Source organism: Microtus oregoni, unplaced genomic scaffold (genome assembly GCF_018167655.1).
Source record: "Microtus oregoni isolate MIOR12 unplaced genomic scaffold, Mior012 000014F_ref0000157, whole genome shotgun sequence".
Lineage (NCBI taxonomy): Eukaryota > Metazoa > Chordata > Mammalia > Rodentia > Cricetidae > Microtus > Microtus oregoni.
The window spans coordinates 7,891,988-7,909,103 of record NW_024543073.1 but is presented as its reverse complement, the minus strand read 5'-3'; the positions used below and the strand labels follow the sequence as shown (position 1 = coordinate 7,909,103).

The 17,116-nt window shown below is 41.5% G+C and overlaps 1 protein-coding gene across 1 annotated transcript in view; it reads left to right on the top strand.

Annotated features, from left to right (window-relative positions):
- Elovl7 (ELOVL fatty acid elongase 7) overlaps positions 1-7,139 on the top strand; it is a 70,904-nt gene extending 63,765 nt beyond the window's left edge. The window contains exons 7-8 of the mRNA XM_041663717.1: positions 1,276-1,412; positions 4,471-7,139. Coding sequence (XP_041519651.1) covers positions 1,276-1,412; positions 4,471-4,680 — 347 coding nt within the window. The 3' untranslated portion in view covers positions 4,681-7,139. The remainder of the gene's footprint in view (positions 1-1,275; positions 1,413-4,470) is intronic.
- The last annotated feature ends 9,977 nt before the right edge of the window (positions 7,140-17,116 follow it).

Sequence of the window (17,116 nt, the reverse complement as noted above, 5' to 3'; positions counted from 1 at the left end):
CTGGAACTAAAGACTTCCAGAATTGAAGAAATGGATTATTTTGTAGAAAAACTTAAATTCCAGGTCAAGTTAATCATGTATAATTCAGACTTATCTAGGTTGAACATCTCAAGAAAGAAACCCTAGGGAGAAATTTTGGGGCTTTTCTTCCTTCACCATCAGTGAAGCACCCTGCTGTCCCTTCTGCCAAAGACAGCTGAAGGCAACCAGAATGCTTCTTTTCTCACGTTCTTGTGTCCTTTGCTTCTCTTCCTAATTAAAGATGGTGAAATTAAAAGAGAAAAACATAATCAAATGGAAGCAGTCTCACTAAAAGGATGGCTTAATTGTCAATAACTATTTATTTTGAAATCACAATAATTGATTATAGCAGTTCTAGCGTAGCTTACTAATGACTTCCAGTGGTTTCCTGACAGAATGTTTGTGGCGCTAAAAATATCTAATGCACAGTATTGAGAGTGTGGAAGAGAAACCTGATTCCACACAATGATTATGTCTGGAGCATTACTCATGAGAGCCCAAATTAGAGGCAATCCAAATGGCTTCCAATAGAAGACCGGATAAATATTGATGCATTTATATGCATAATGCTGAACAATGGGAAAAAGACAAATTGTTGGTGTATACACCAACATGCAAGAATCTCAAAGCCATTGTGTTGTATGAAAGGAGGCGGGAATAGAAGAGTCTGCGCTGTGTGGTTCTCTCTATGTGAAATGAACTAGCAGGCAAAATGAATAGTTGTTGATAGAAATTGCATAATGGTCACCTTAGAGGGATGCATTCATGAAACAGCACAAAGAGGCCTTGGTGGTGTTGAATATTCTGTGTCTTGATTTTTGTGGTGGTTATGAGAATAAGTAGGTTGTACGTATATGAAACATCTTAATTTGTACATTTAAGATTAAGATAATTTTTTTTCACCTTATAAATGTTAACCTTCCCGAAAAATACATTTTGATTCTTATTAAGAAATGTAGCATTTTTAAGATATTAGCCTAATTTGTTCAAAGTAAACTCAAATCACAGGAGCATCTTAAGACTAAAACATAACATAGAGCGACAAGCTCATTGGTTTAGTAAGATTTCTGCTGCATTTGACTAAATGTTTTCCTGAACTCCTTGTCTGATGGCTGCTTCACAGAATTGCTATTTCTGATGTATTTTTCTTCTTCCATCTAAACTTAGAGAAAAGATGACACTGACATCTTAGGACAAATGTGTCTGATTTTAAGAACCCAGGGGCTGTTTTAAAATAACCTTCTTCTCTCTCAGGTGGTCTGGGAACATTCCATGCCTTCTTAAACACAGCCGTGCATGTGGTCATGTATTCCTACTATGGACTGTGTGCCATGGGGCCGGCGTACCAGAAGTATTTATGGTGGAAAAAGCATTTGACATCTTTACAGCTTGTGAGTAACTGGTTTTCTTTACCTATGAAACCATAGCTCAGTCCCGCGTCTTCTCTGTGAGGTAGGAGTTTAGATGAATCCAGAATGGTCTGAAGAAATAGGTTGCTTGCCTCTGTGGGATATCCTTCACTGTTGTGACTCAGTCAGGAGCTCTGTCAGCTAAAAATAAAGCAGGTTTGTTATCTCGGAGTCTCAAATGATTATATGAGCATCTTCATCCTTATAATGGTCTGAGATACAGCCACAAAAACATGTTTATAATCAAAATAATGTCAAAGCTATGTGGCCATAAATAAGAATACTTCTAATGTATGAGTTAGGAATTCCATATTCTGAATCAACATTGAAGGACTGTAATGTAGAAGGAAGGGTGGGCATAACTGTGTGCTTGCCAGTCTAGTCCTGACTGGTCAGTTTGTCTTTCTTCTCCTGAGACAAGAGGACTGTGAGGACTGCAGATGTCAAGGAATGTAAGATACGTGGGTTATACAGGCTGGACAGTGCCCGCAAGTCAATAGTACTTCAGAGAGTAAGGCATTGAGTTTAGACCAAATAATTCCTCATAAGAATTCGTTCTAAAAATATATGATATGAAATTTTCTTAATAACTGAGTAAAAATGACCCATTTTAGTGTTATTATCCTCTTTTAAAAGAATCCTGCCTCTGGGTGGTGGTGGCGCATGCCTTTAATCCCAGCACTCGGGAGGCAGAGGCAGGTGGATCTCTGTGATTTCGAGGCCAGCCTAGTCTACAAGAGCTAGTTCCAGGACAGGAACCAAGGAACCAAAAAGCTACGAAGAAACTCTGTCTCAAAAAAAATCCAAGAAAAAAAAAAGAATCCTGCCATCTCCATATTCCCCTCAGTGAAGTATATTGTCAATTGGGTGCTGTTCTCGGCCAGCTACACCAAGGAGGGGCTAGGACTGAGGCATAGTTATCCTGCTGGGGACTTTCTATTAAAGTCCTATACTTGCAAAGTGAAATTAGATGCAGCCCTCTAAGGGGTTCTCAGATGAGAGACAAGGGCTTCAGCCTCCAACACTCCTCCACGAAGATCAGGGGAGTTCTTTCCAATTAGCTGTGGTATCTAAAGTTGGCAATGATCTCAATGGCTAACCAAGAGGAAGCAGCAAAACAAATATTGTCATTCATACTTTTGTTTTATACTTACTTTGGAAGACTGTGAGGTCCTGGTAGTTATTCTCCATGGCTGCTTTCCTTTGAAGTGCTTTTCTCATTGGGCAGTAATATGTGATCACACTATGTCTGCAGATTCTCTGCACATATATGTGGAATTAAAATACCTAACTAGAAAGGCAGGGGGGAAAATAAACTGGACTGAGATATAACTTAGAACAGGAGAGTTTGCTTAGCTTCTACAAGCTGCTTAGCTACAAACCATAAAAATGAAAAATAAATGAATTAATAAGTAAAATTCTGTCTCCCTAGGGTGGTCGTTATATTTTTTTTTGTTTTTATTCAACTTTCCACCTTATGAACATGTATTTATTTATACCTTTTAAAGATTTCATATTTACTACATTCATAGTCTTATATTAGGTTTTTTTTATCTAACAAATGAGACACATTTTAAATAAAGCTAGCCAGACACGCTTGTGCACACCTGCAGCCCCGGCCCTTGGGAGGTGGAGGGAGGAAAATCAGAAGTTCAAGGTCAGGTCATGCTCTGCTACCTAACAAGATTGAAGCCAGCCTGGACTTTGTTTCTGAAAAACAAAAATTTCAGTAAAGTGGAAAGATTTGTACATAGTAATAAAGGCTAGACATCTGTGTGTCACTTTTCTGAAGCACACACATGTGTGGAGGACTCTGTCCCACCTTTCCAAGGTTTCACTATTCTCTTGCCAAATGAGAGGCCCCACTAGACAAGGAAGCCATGGAAGTCTGCGAGGCTGCTTCAGTGAAGGTTGATGGTCCCAATAAAGTTATATTGCAAGAAACAACGTAAGAAACTTAATCCCTGTTCATCAGCTCATAGGCGCTATTTCTTTATAGACATTCACTTTTCTAAAACTTCCCTGGAACATAACTGACCTTTACTCAGGAATAAAAAGGTATCAAGTGTGTGTGTGTGGGGGGGGGCAGTGGCATCAAGACGACTCAGTGGTAACGGTGTTTTCCACCAACCCCAATGACCTGAGTTTGATCCTAGAGACCCACACAGTGGAAGGAGAGAGCTAACCTCTGGCCTGCACAGGCATGCCATGGCTCCTATATGTCCCCTCTCTACAAGACAAACATCAAGGACACCCAAGAACATCTGGACATTAGCATTGAAAGCCTCCTTATTATGACTGTGCAGACTCTTGCAGCCCACAGAGTCTGGGAGTCTCCCTGGGGCCAGACGGTGTGCCCCCATTCTCCTTACTCCTTCTTGGCAGATGGGACTTCTTCCTCTCCTTGGAGGGGAAGTCTCACTATGCTGCCTAACTGATTTCAAATTCATGAGCTTAAGCGATTCTTCTACCTCAGTCTTCCAGGTAGCTGAGATAACAACTGTGTTACCATGCCCAACTCCTTCCTAGGACAGTTTGGATCTAGGTGGTCAAGGACAGATGGCAGCTATAAAGACTCTGGCAATAAGGTTGCTTTGGCTCCACTAAAGCTAGAAAAGCTCTGATTTGGACGTTAGTATCTTCTAAAACTTAAAATACTTCGTCTCTGAGAAGACAGAATGCTGGAAATCAAAATTGCCCTGAAAAAGTAGGCCATGGTGTAGTGATCCCAGCACACATACAGTCAAACAAATAACTACCTTATTAGATACCCAAGAAGGATGCGTGTTACCACACAGCACATTCCAGGGAACATTTAAGTAGGGTCTGCTGAAGTTGTGCCGTGTTAGCGCTGAATATTGATTCCCAACTCCCATTAAGTTTTGACACCATACCTAACCTTATCTCACTCCTAGAGAGTTCATATTTAAAGACCTAGTGCCCCTCCCAGGAGTTACCTAGGAATGGTTGAAGGACTCATAACCAACCCCCAGTGGATTTTTTTTGTAACTAATTTTCTTTTCATTCTCCCATCTTTCAGGTCCAGTTTGTCCTTGTCACCATCCACATAGGCCAGATTTTCTTCATGGAGGATTGCAACTATCAGTACCCAGTGTTTCTGTACATCATTATGAGTTACGGGTGCATCTTCCTGCTACTGTTTCTCCATTTTTGGTACCGTGCTTATACCAAGGGTCAAAGGTTGCCCAAAACTATAAAAAATGGAAATTGCAAAGCGAAGCCTCACTAAGAGACAAAGGCAGCCTGGATCTACAGTTGAGACTGATGTTTTGCCTTCCTTGACAATCAAGAGATACTCACCTATGCAGTGCATTTTGTATATTTTTCAAAACCAAGAGCTTGTATTTTTATGATAAGTTATTTGGGTTTCTGATCTTTGAGAGTCCAAAGCTCCCTGATAAGTCTTCTCAGTGGAAGAGACCTGAGCAGCCAGGAGGTTTCCTACTGCCTTTCACACTAACTGAAATGTCTCAGTGCATTTTGCTACAGCGAGAAGAGGAGATGAAGTGATATAGTACTCTTCTAGGAACTCCGGGATGATGAAAAATACTAGCAATTTTGACCATGGACGGAGATCCATAGAGTATGATAGATTCCTCCCGTCTGGTGTGGAGACCTCTGACTGGCTTCTGGCTCTGTCATTCACTCCTTGTATTCAGAAGACATTAAATTCACTCTAGGGCTCAGTTCCCACTCTAAAGTGCTAATACAGGGGAAGCCCAAGTGGCTTTCTGATATTCTCATTCTAAATTGTTAGTGATAGTTGGAATGGGTCCTCTGAGTGATTGCCACCAGCCCTGCTGGGAAGACTTCCTGACAAGTGGCACATAAGCTGTTGAAGGCCGTGGAGCTCCAGTTTCTGAGCCGATGCCTTTGACGCTAAGGTGAAGGTCATGGTTGTACTGCAAACGAGATGACTTGTGTCAACAGGTTAATGAACACTTTGCTAATGATGAGCTTACCATTGATTCTGTGTAGGCCTGACAAGAGGGATGTGTCCATGAAAAAATCGCTGTGGAATTCAGTGGGGAAAGTCATAAACGGTTGTAGTATAACACCACTCTCGGATACGTCATGTCTAAAAGAATTGTCTTGCCTAACTATATATTAGATAGATATTTAAATGTTCATGTGATTAGCTTACCTTGGATGCCTTTAAACCACAAATTAATTTTCAAATATCTGCTATGCAAAGTGGCTTATGGAGCAACTGGAGGTGGGTGGTGGAGAATCTGAGGCCAGATGTGGTTACATTAACAAGGGCTGTTAGATTTTGGGGGACAGAGAGACGACATTATGGTTAGTATTAAACATATTTAGTGTTGTGCATACACCGCACGAAGAAATGTTTTCCAGAATCACGAATTAGCGAGGATTTTCTTTTCTTCAGACTGTAAACCATATTGTGAAGGGCTGAAATTTTTGTGGTAAATGGGTATTTTTCCCCCTTTAAAAATGGTCCTTTCTAGAGTTTTCTTGTTCTTGTTGGAGAACCAGAACCAACCTAGCAATACTTTGGTATTTGTGAAGCTGTTGATATTATTTCCTTTTCCCCTTTGAAGGAATGTTTATGTGTGAACAACTCCACTGTCATACTGACGGCCTTGGTCTATGTGCTACAGTGTCGCTCATTTTGCCTCAAAACCTGCATCTTGGCTGACTGTAAACTCTGAGGTTTAGCCTGCTCTCTCCTGATCCATCAGTCTGCACCACGCCTTCATCTCCGCATTAACTTAATTTATAAAGTGATTTACCGTTAAGTGGCCTTTAGTGATTCCATTTGCTTGCGACGAGAAGCAGAGGATAATAGGAAGATTTTCATACTTAAAAAAAAAAAAGTCACAGACAAGCCTAGCTGACAGGAGCAGCTGCCCTAGTCTGTCACTGTGAAGGTCTCAGGGATCCATGTTTTCCTATTTTGACTCTGTGTGTTGATGGGACAGTATGGTAGATGTAGTAATCACTACGCAAGTGATTCCCAAAGACTCAAGTAGTGAAAAGACCCAAAGGAACCGAAAACAGAAAATAAAACAGGAGACTACCTACTTACTACCTACTACATACACTACCCCTTCTCTCCTCCTCCTCCTCCTTCTCCTCCTCCTCCTCCTTTTCCTCCTCCAAGTTTTTTTAAAATGTCTGGCAATGCCTGTGGACCAAGAGCAACATTGTGACATACCACGTTCTCAAATATGTGAGTGAAAGCAAAGGGGTGGGATGTTGCATGAAAACAGATTACAATTGACAGAGAGACAGGTGTGAACATCAATAGATCAAAATCAATGTCACTGGCTGTAGAACTGGTAGGGCAGCGTTTGAACAGACAGAGCTTCTAATGGGGTTTTACCTACTTTTCAGGACTGTGTTGCCTTTAAAACTTGCTTGCCTAATAAGCAAAAGCCAAGTTATTAAGTATAGTTTATAATAAAAGTTCTATGAGTCCTTGAGGACCAACATATATGTTATAAATGCAGATTTTTAAATATCTATGGGGTGTTACAATTTTCTGTCTTCATACTCAAGGAGAACCCTAAATTGCATCTATATACTACATTGGTGCATAGTTTGGGAAATGATGAGATTATATCCCTTGGTTATCTCTTATTTCTGTTAACTTTTTAACGACTGAGGAAGTTGTGAGAATTTGGGTTTGTTCTCTGTGCTTTAATAAAGTTGTGGCATCACGTGTATGTGTGTGTGTGTGTTTCGTTCTGGAATCTAGCTGCTTTTGTTTGCATGTGTAGGAGATTCTAAGTCTGAGTAGTTGCTAAGTCAAAACACTTGGCACATTCATTATATGCTTGCTATATTCAGAATACTGTGCTGGACGTGAGTGTTCAAAATGCCTGTTGGGGCCACCTATATCTTACCACACTACAGATGAATGTTCAGAGATGAGAACAGGACAGGTACTATGGGAGAAAAAGACCTGCCATTCATAATTACAAAAAAATATTATGAAGGCATTTGGAGGTGAGTTTGTATTATGTAAAATGTATACAATTCAAAATGGATAGTAGGTTAGTAGACCAGATGTCTGCAAATAACAAGGATCTGGAGAGGTGGCTCAGTGGCTAAGAGCACTGGCTGTTTGTGCAGAGAACCTGGGTTTGGTTCGCACATGGCAGCTTACAACTGTCTCTAAGTCTAGTTCCAAAGGATCTAGCATTCTTTCCTTGCCTCCATAGGCACCAGACAAGCCCACTATGCTCACACGCACATAAGCAAACACACACATAAGAATAAGTAAATAAGAAATTTAGAAAGAATTTTGTCATGCCTACCTGAAATAACAGTTTCTGTGTAATGATCACCTACATCTGTTGATGTAGGTGGGTCATCTATCTGTTACTTTCATTGATTAATAAAGAAACTGCCTTGGCTTTTGATAGGACAGCAGCTTAGATAGGCAAAGTAGACAAAACAGGATTCTGGGAGAAAAAAGCAGAGTCAGGCAGACGCCTCAGGCAGACGCTATAGCTCTCCTCTCCAAGATGGATGCAGGTTAAGATCCTTCCCGGTAAGCCCCACCACCTCGTGGTGCTACACCGATTATTAGAAGTAGGTTAATTAAGATGTGAGAATTAGCCAGTAAGAGGCTAGAGCTAATGGGCCAAGCAGTGTTTAAAAGAATACAGTTTCCGTGTAATTATTTTGGGTAAAGCTAGCCGGTGGCCGGGAGCTAGGAGGCAGGAAATGGCCAGCAGCTCCGTACTACAGAGTGGCACTGTGTGGGAGCTGGGCAGGAACACAGCCTGCAGCTCCTTCTACAGTCTGTTGACACAGTTGATGGGTGGCTGATGGGAAAGCTGGGAATGGTGACTGAGGCCAGTGCAGAGCGAACCCACAGATCATCTCAATGCCAATGAAAGTGAGAAGCTGAGGTGTTGACATGACTTTTAGCATCTTATTGTACCATGAGATCTTCCTGCCTTAGTTTGTGTTTTGTAGTTGAACCTACATGTCCATTTCTAAATCAGCTAAAATAATAATAGTAATGATTAATAATAATAGTAAATAATCCTGTGGATAGAGGAAGTTGTTAAAAGGTACTAGGCTGCTTCATTCAGTCAGATATAAGGTATTAAAGCATAGGGATTTCATAAGACAAGTGGCCCTACTTATTCACCAAAAATAACCTTTAAAGAAAGAAAGTCAGAAAAAAAAGAAGAAGGACTAGGAATTTCACTGGCAGAGGACCTGCATAGCCTGCCCCAGCCTTCATCCCCAGCACCACTAAAAAAAAATTAAAATGAAGATATGGAAGGGAGTTCGAGTCAACTAAGAAAGACCTAAATTTTAACAATTTAATATAGATTTGAACAAACCAATTATAAAAGGATTTTTAAACAACAGTTGTTTAACTGAACATGGCACAGATGACATTAGATGCTATAAGAATTTAACACTGGGTATAATCTCTGTACTGCAGCCAGATTTTAGAAAAAGTTCTTATGAAGCTACATGTACACACTGATGCATGCATGTGTTGTCTATAATCAACCGTTGTCTGGTTTTACTTTAAAATATCCTTAGAATAAGAAATGCAAGTATTAGCTGTTCCTCTAGTTCAGTGGTTCCCAACCTTCCTAATGCTGTGACCGTTCAATACAGTTCCTCACTTTGTGGTGACCCCAACCATAAAATTATTTTCCTTGCTAATTTATAACTGTAATTTTGCTACTGTTGTGAATCATAATGCAAATATCTGATATGCAGGCTATCTGATATGTGAAAGGGGTTGCAACCCACAGGTTGAGAACCACTGACCTAGAGGACACTTCATACATGGAAAACCAATCAAATGTAATGAATGGAGGCCTTAAAATCAAGGGATTTACATGTCTGTGTATTTATTGCTAGTCACAAAAATCTTGGGCTGACTAGAAGGCTCAGCGGGTAAAAAAGTTCTTGCTGCTAAGCCCGATGATCCAAGCCCCAGGACCCACATGGTAGAAGGAGAGAACTGACTTCTGAAAGCCGCCCTTTGACCTAATGTAAACCAGGAAGTGGTGATAAATGTTAAATCTGGGTAACAACTTTATTAGCACACTTCTCTCTGCTTTTGTGCATACTTGAAAGCTCCCAGCTTTTAAAAAGCTCCCATGTATTTTGACATTACAATTTTGATTCCAGGAAGACATCAAAGTGACAGAATTGATGTGATTATTTGCCGTTGACCGGCCAGTGGCTGTACCTAGGAATGAATACACACACACACACACACACACACACACACACACACACACACACACACACCAGAGGGCTTCTCTTAGCTGAAGTTGGCCTTACAATCACTATATTACCAAGGATCTTAGCACGTCCACTCCTCCTTCCTCCACCTCCCAACTACTGGGATTTCAAGCTTGCTACACCACACCTGTTTTATGTGTGCATGTTAGACAAACATTCTATCCACTGAGGCGCATCTCAAGTCTCTCATAAACTTTAAACTATTCTTATGTGGATCCTGATCTTAAGAGGTTTATAGGGGTATGCAGGAAAAGAGGCCTACATAAAAAATAAATAAAAACCAAGGCAGGCTACGTATTGCCAAGTAAAACTTTTGTTGCAAATGTGTTTCCTAAGGTGACAGTCTTACTACACCAATAATGTTCCTGCTGGGCTTGTGGTGCATGCTTGTGGTGCATGCTTGAGATGGGAGGCAAGGGAAGTGATCACAAGTTCCAGGAGTACATAGCAACACTATGTCAAAAGAGAAGAGGGGAGGGGGGATGAAGAGGGACATGAGAAGAAAGGTTCCTAGAGAACCTCTGAAGGTTCTGATCAGGGAAATGACATGATCAGTGTGGTTCTGAGAGGTCCTGGATAAAACCCTTCGCAGGAAACCTGAGGCTCCCCGCCACCTTTTAACTACTTCCTCCTTGAGGAAGCAGTTGGGAGTAACAGGAAGTGGTTATCAGGTGTTTCACAGCATGGTGCTATGCATCCAAGTGCTCTGAAGAATCCAGGCACAGAGAAAGAAGGCCTTTATCTGTAAAGTGCTGGTGTCCAGACAAGGCGGACTGTGACTCCATTCTCTACCAAGAGAATTTCCCAGGAGTCCCGCACAGGAGCTTCCACTGCCTCTCAATGGTCAAGAGTATCTCATGACTGCCCTTGATTACCAGGGAAACTAGGAAATGTGATTTTCTAGGTAGGTACGCCATCATCTCTAATAAGATTAGATCCTGCTAGTAAGGGGTAAGGAATAAGGTCTGTACAGGCAGATGATGTAAGCTTTCAGGTTGAGAGTCACCATCATGAGAAGCCATAGAGTTGTGTAATTGTAGCAAATGAACTTGTTGGCCAAACCTGATTGGATACCCAGGGGCTAATTTCTCTTTATTCATTCATGTTGGGTGAATATACACATATTTCAGGGCAGAAATCTGAATGTCTTTCATTATTGACTGCTACCCAAACAAGCCGCTATCATAATTTTATTTTCACATCTAACTCAGATTTATAAGCAAGGAGAGGAATTAGGGGGATTTCAATTGTGTCTCTATTGATGTGTATAGTACACAGCTCTCTGGAACACCACCAGGAAATCTTGTTTTTGTTTTTTTTTTTTTAATTTTCTCCAAATATTAAAAAAGGGAGAATTTTGTATGAAAATTCAGAAAACTTAAGAAGAAGAAATGTTTAATAGTGGCTGATTTTAATTTCATTTTATCCCCTTCATTGTGTTGCTGGAATCAAAATGACTTGAAATATTGAGTCTAAAATAATACACTTGTCCACTGTTGAGAGAGGTTTACAACCAGACTGGCCGCCATCTAGTTCTGCTGTGCTGATACCAACATAACTGGATGATATATGTGCAGCATATTCCCATCAGAAACAGCCTGTATCCTTTTTTATTGAAGAAATATTTAGTTTATATTTTTTTGTTATGAAACATTGTTACAAATAAGCAAGGAATTACAACCTCATTTTATAGTTGAAATAGTATTTTCTCAATGTATGTCAATATGGGCATTTTATTTCTTCACTTATACATTTCTTTTGAAAAAATTTTTAATATTTAAAGCAATTTTTACTACAGAGTATTTTCCAGGATAGCCAAAAGCAGTTACATAGAGAAACCCTGCCTCAAAAAAATTTTAATTTAAATATATTTTGAACATATTCTGTCCCCCAGCCAAGTTCATCCAGACCTTTTCCCCCTTCTTAACCAACCAACTTTAAGTTTTTTATCAAAATACAACCCACAAGCCCAATAGAACAAAATACCCAAAACCTAGAAAAGAAAATACTCCCCAAAAAAATTCCACCAGACAGTAACCAAATAAAAGCATGCACACACACACACACACACACACACACACACACACACACACACACCGTGAAGTTCATTATTTGCTGATCAACCACTTCTGAACATGAGAGCTTCCCTAAAGTGGTTGATATAACCTGTGTCATTCTTTCGGGGGGAAAAAATGATCTTCCCTCTCTCAGCAGGTATAAGTGACAGTTCCATTATTAATCTTTACCCTAGTGACTAAGTTTACATTCATTCTGTCATTCATTTTTTAATATAACACAATGAAATATAATGAGATTCAAACAACAAACCCTCACATCGAAGTTGTACAAGACAAACCAACAGAAGGAAAAGACCAAAAGAAAAGGCACAAGAATCAAAGACCCGCCCACTCAACTGCCCAGGAATCCCATAGCAACACAGGAAGCCGGAATATAAATGCAGACCTGCACTGGTACAGACCTGTGCATGCTGCTTCAGTCTCTGTGGGTTCATCGGAGTTTGGCTCATGTTGACTTAGAAAACCTTATTTTCCTAGTGTCCTCCATCCTCTCTGGCTCTTATATTATTTTTTGTCTCCTCTTCTGCTGGGTTCCCTGAGCTCTGAGGGGGAGGGTTTTAATGGAGTCATCCCTTTGAAGGGCTGGGTGTTCCAAGGATTCTCACTCCTATGTGTAATGTCTGAAGAAACAGTCTACATCCTTTTCCGTCTTCCACTGGGAAGCTTATCTCTGTGTGGGCAGATGAAGAGCAGCGTCTGAAGATGCCAAGAGATACCCGAGGTTCTAAGATGGTAAACCTTTGCCTGCTCCCCAGCAGTATCTTCAGAAAGGTAGCATTACCCTAAGTACGGGGCATTTAGCCAGGCAGAGATAAAAGAGCCTGGCAGATTACTCAGCTAGTGAAGTCACGACAGAATCTCTGAGGCAATTAACTTGCAAAGAGAAAGGTTTATTTTGGCTCATGGCTCTGGATGTTCCTGTCCAAGATAAGGTGTTCTCTGCTTAGGCACTCTGGCAACGATGGCATAGCACGGCAGGAGAGCATGGCAGAGCAAACTACTATGGTTGAAGCCAGGAATCTGAGAGACTGGGATCCATGATCCTTTCAAAGGCATGCCCGCAATGACCCAAGGATGTTGAAAAGTCTGCTGTGCCTCCTAGTACTACTCCCAGGCAATCAGACCTTCAACATATGAGTCTTTTGGGAGCACGGGTCCATATTGTAGTACCTGGTAAGGATTTCTGGGCTTAGGTGGGTCCCAATGTATGAAGAAGCTGTTGAGCCCATGGGAACTCTGACAATAGACTACAAGAATAGAGAAAAGTCTAGTCTTTTAAGTTTATAAACAAGAAATTCTTAAATAAATATTTCGGGAGGGCTGGAGAGATGGCTCAGAGATTAGGAGTACTTGCTGATCTTTCAGAGGTCCAGAGTTTAGTTTCCAGTACCATACCCATGTTGGTGTAATGGTAAAAGTAAAATGCTACAGGTCCCCAAGTGGCGGCAGCAGCCCACTAGGAGCAGCAAGTCACAGGCAGGGAGCCTCCCAGTGGCCCACAAGCCATGGCAGGGAGCAGCATGGCTGCAGGTGAGAGACCTCAGCAGGGAAGTTGGTCCCACGAGGAGCCACAGCCCTGATGGGTGAGAGACATGGATAGACACACCATGCAGAGTGAGGTTGGATATTTGTTTAGTGGGTTATTGAGGGGAAAGGGGAGAAGGAGAGAAGAGCAGAGAAAGAGAGAGAGAGAAACAGAAGGGGGACAGGGAGAAGTGAGGAGAAGGGAGAGACAGATGCTGCCTCTGAGGGAGACACACACACACACACACAGAGAGAGAGAGAGAGAGAGAGAGAGAGAGAGAGAGAGAGAGGAAAAGAAAGACTCAGGCTGGAAGCTGAAGATCAGTTTGCCTAGGTGTGGCTTGTTTCTTAATAGACAGAGCAGATCATTACAGGTGGAAGACCCATAACCTCCTATAACTCCAGCTCTAGGGGATCCAGTACCTTCTGCCCTCTATGTGAACCTGCATATGAATGTACACACATGCACACACACACACACACACACACACACACACCACAAAATAAGTAAATAGATAAATAATAAATAAATAAATACACAGGAGGCCATTATTTGGACTCAACTTTTTTTCCTTAATCTTTCTTTTTTGTTTCATGTGTGTGGCTGTTGCCAAAGCATATGTATGCATGCCATGCATGTTCCTGGTGCCTGCAGAGGCCCAAGTATTGGATCCTGAGGAAATGAAATTACAGATGGAGTTGAGCCAGTTTGTGACTGCTGGGGAATCAATCTTGGGTCCTTCAGAAGAGCAGTCAGTACACTTACCTGATGAGCCAATTCTCCACTCCTGGGGAGATCCACCTTAACTGTAGGTAAGACTATTTCCTGGGCAGGGGATCCTCGACTATGTAGAATGGAGGAAGCAAGCTAAGTTCCAGCCTTGAGTCCTGGTTGTGAAGGGGATGTGACCTGCTGCTTCAAGCTCTGGCTGCCCTCAAACTCCCTGACCCAAAGTACAGTACCCTTGAACTGTTAAGCTGGACAAGCCCTTTCTCCTGTCAGTTGCTCTTGCCAGAGTATTGTATCACAGGATCAACAGAAGACTGACCCTGAGTTCTGTGTCTGATGCTCCATCTCCCTGACTCTGAATTAGAAGCCACCAGAAGTGGCCAGTTGGTCTTCTGTCCCCTTGTTTGTGCCTTCTTGCAGCCTTTATCTGTTTATGAAATAAACTTCGTCTCAGGCCACTAGGACACCTACTCTGTTTCATGGCATGGAGAATTACTTGATTCCTAGAAAATAAACACAGCCAAGAGTTTTAAACCTAATTGGTTTAATTCTGTCCTTCATTTAGATCCAAATTTGTCATATGTATGTAAAACTACACTTAGCCTCTCCGGGAGGTGGGCATTATTCTCTTAGAGTCCCAGATCACCGAGGTCTTTTGAATGAGACCCAAGTTGAGAGCGTGACTTCTCCTGGTTGCTGTTGATGGTCGGCCCTGTGTGTCATTTGGCCTCGTTGCCTGCAGTGCACCCATCTACCTTCCCCTCCTGACCACTTACCATTTTCCCCCTTTCTTCCTTGCACCATGTGAGCAGTGAATCCAGGTAAATGCTTTGCACAATTCCCTTACTGACTGTAAGAGTAATCTCCAGTGCTGCCGAGAGAGAGCGGTGTTACTGGTGTGTTTGTGAATCAGAATCGACTTTATTCCTGTAGGCACAAAAGCCAGCCTTGTGTGGCAATTCCTCATTCACAGCATATTCCATTGCCCTCACTTCCTTCCTTCACTGGAGAACATTTTGCATACATGGAATATATTCTGTCTGCATCTGTTTTGTTCATACAAGCAAAGGAACAATGCCTTATTTCATGGCCTTGGTCAGAAGTGAGAGGGCAGGTAGGTCAGCACTCAGCAGTTGTGCTGGTTTGTGGGGTGTCTTTCTCCTCGGTAGCCCCCTTCCTTCTCATTCCTTTCTTCTGGGTTATTAGTGACTACCATGGTTTGACAATGCAGATTTTAGACCGTCTCACTGTGGAACAACACATGAATCAATAAAAACAAATCCAGTTACCGCTTTTGGGTTTAATTATCATCTGTCATTCACAGGAACATGTTGACATGTTGTCATAGAAGTCTTGCTGTCACTTACCATTCTCTCCTCCTCACATGTCGCCCATGCTAGCCTTGAGACTGTCATATAGCCGAAGGTGACCTTGAACTTATGATGCTCCTGCCTCTACCCTTCAAGAACTTGGGATACAGAAATGTGCCTCCATGCTGGTTTTACATGCTGCTGGAGACTATCTCGGGGCTTCATACCTGCCAGGAAGTACACTGCCGATTGAGCTATATCCCCAGCCCTCTTTTACTATTTAATCTTCTTTTATTTTCCCTTTTTTTTCTTTTCATGAGCTTCCATTAATTTCTGAAATGGTACATTTATTTATATGTGTGTGTATGTGTGTGTGTACATGTGTGTGGGCATGCATGTGCTAGCACGTGTGTGGAGGCCAAAGGACAACTTGTGGGAGTCTCTTCTCTGTGTCCACCTTGTGAGTCTTGGGAATCAGCTTAGGTTATCAGAAACTGGAACTCCTATGCTATATTATGAGGTAGTAAAATGGTGTGATCATCATGGAAGACAGAACGCTGAGCTACCAAAAAGATGAAAAATAAAATTCCACGTGGTCTAACAATTTCACTTCGGCATATATACTCCACCCCAAGCCCTGAAGTCCAGTCTTTAAAAGACATTTGTGTACCTTGTTCATAGAAGCATTGTTCACAGCACAAAAAAGAGGGAGCAGCGAAACTACTCATGGATGGGTGAATGAACAAACCAATGGAATACTGTTCAGCCTTTAAAAAAGAACAAATTCTGATAATGCTACAACACGGTGGAACTCTAAGGTCATCACAGTAAGCAAAATAAGCCAATCACCTAAAGACAAAGACTGTCTAATTCTACTTTCTAGGTAACTACAGAGTAAATAGAACAGTAACTGGCAGCGGCTAGAAGATGGGAGAGTTAGGAGCTGGTTTAAATCCCATAAGAAACACAGAAGGTGATTGTTTTGGATTCTATGCTCTTGCTAGAACCCCAACAGGCTAGGCTAGAAATCAAAGTAGAGTAATGGTGCGCATGTGTGTGTGTGTGTGTTTATGTGTGTGTGTATTTATGAGTATGCATATGTGTATGCATGTATTCATATGTTTATGCATATGTATGTGGTATATGTGTGAATGTGGCATATAGGTGTGTTTATGTATATGCACATGTGTATGTGTACATGTGTGTATTCCTATGTGTATGTGCAAGTATGCATATGTGTTTATATGTATGTGCTGAGTGTACATATGTTCGTGTATGTGTGTGTACATATGTGTGAGTGTAGGGTTACAGGGTCACATCACAGTGTCTAGCTTTTACATGGGTGTTGCGGAGTCAGACTCAGGCCCTTAGTCTTTCATATCAAGTACTTTACCCACTAGCTATCACTCCAACTCAAGATGGAGTCACTCTTGCTGAAACTCCACCACACAAGCTAAAAGCATGCTATCTATCTGCCCAGAGAAACCAGGATTAGAAAGAGAACCGACCATTGTCAGCAGGCTAGTTTCGCTGGCGTGAAGTTCCCTCCATCTGAATAAAATGGTAGCCTCTTTGGCCTAGTGAACCTTTGTGAGCCTAGAACTTGAGAATTAGAGACGGGAGATAGCATTTGAGGCCAGGCTGGACTACACTGTAAGACCTTCCAAGGAAATTAAAAAAAAAATTAGTAACCCAAAATAACTAGATGCTAACCAATGGGTTATTCCTCTATTATTAAATCTCCCTGCTCTTGCCTTATAATGAAGGCAA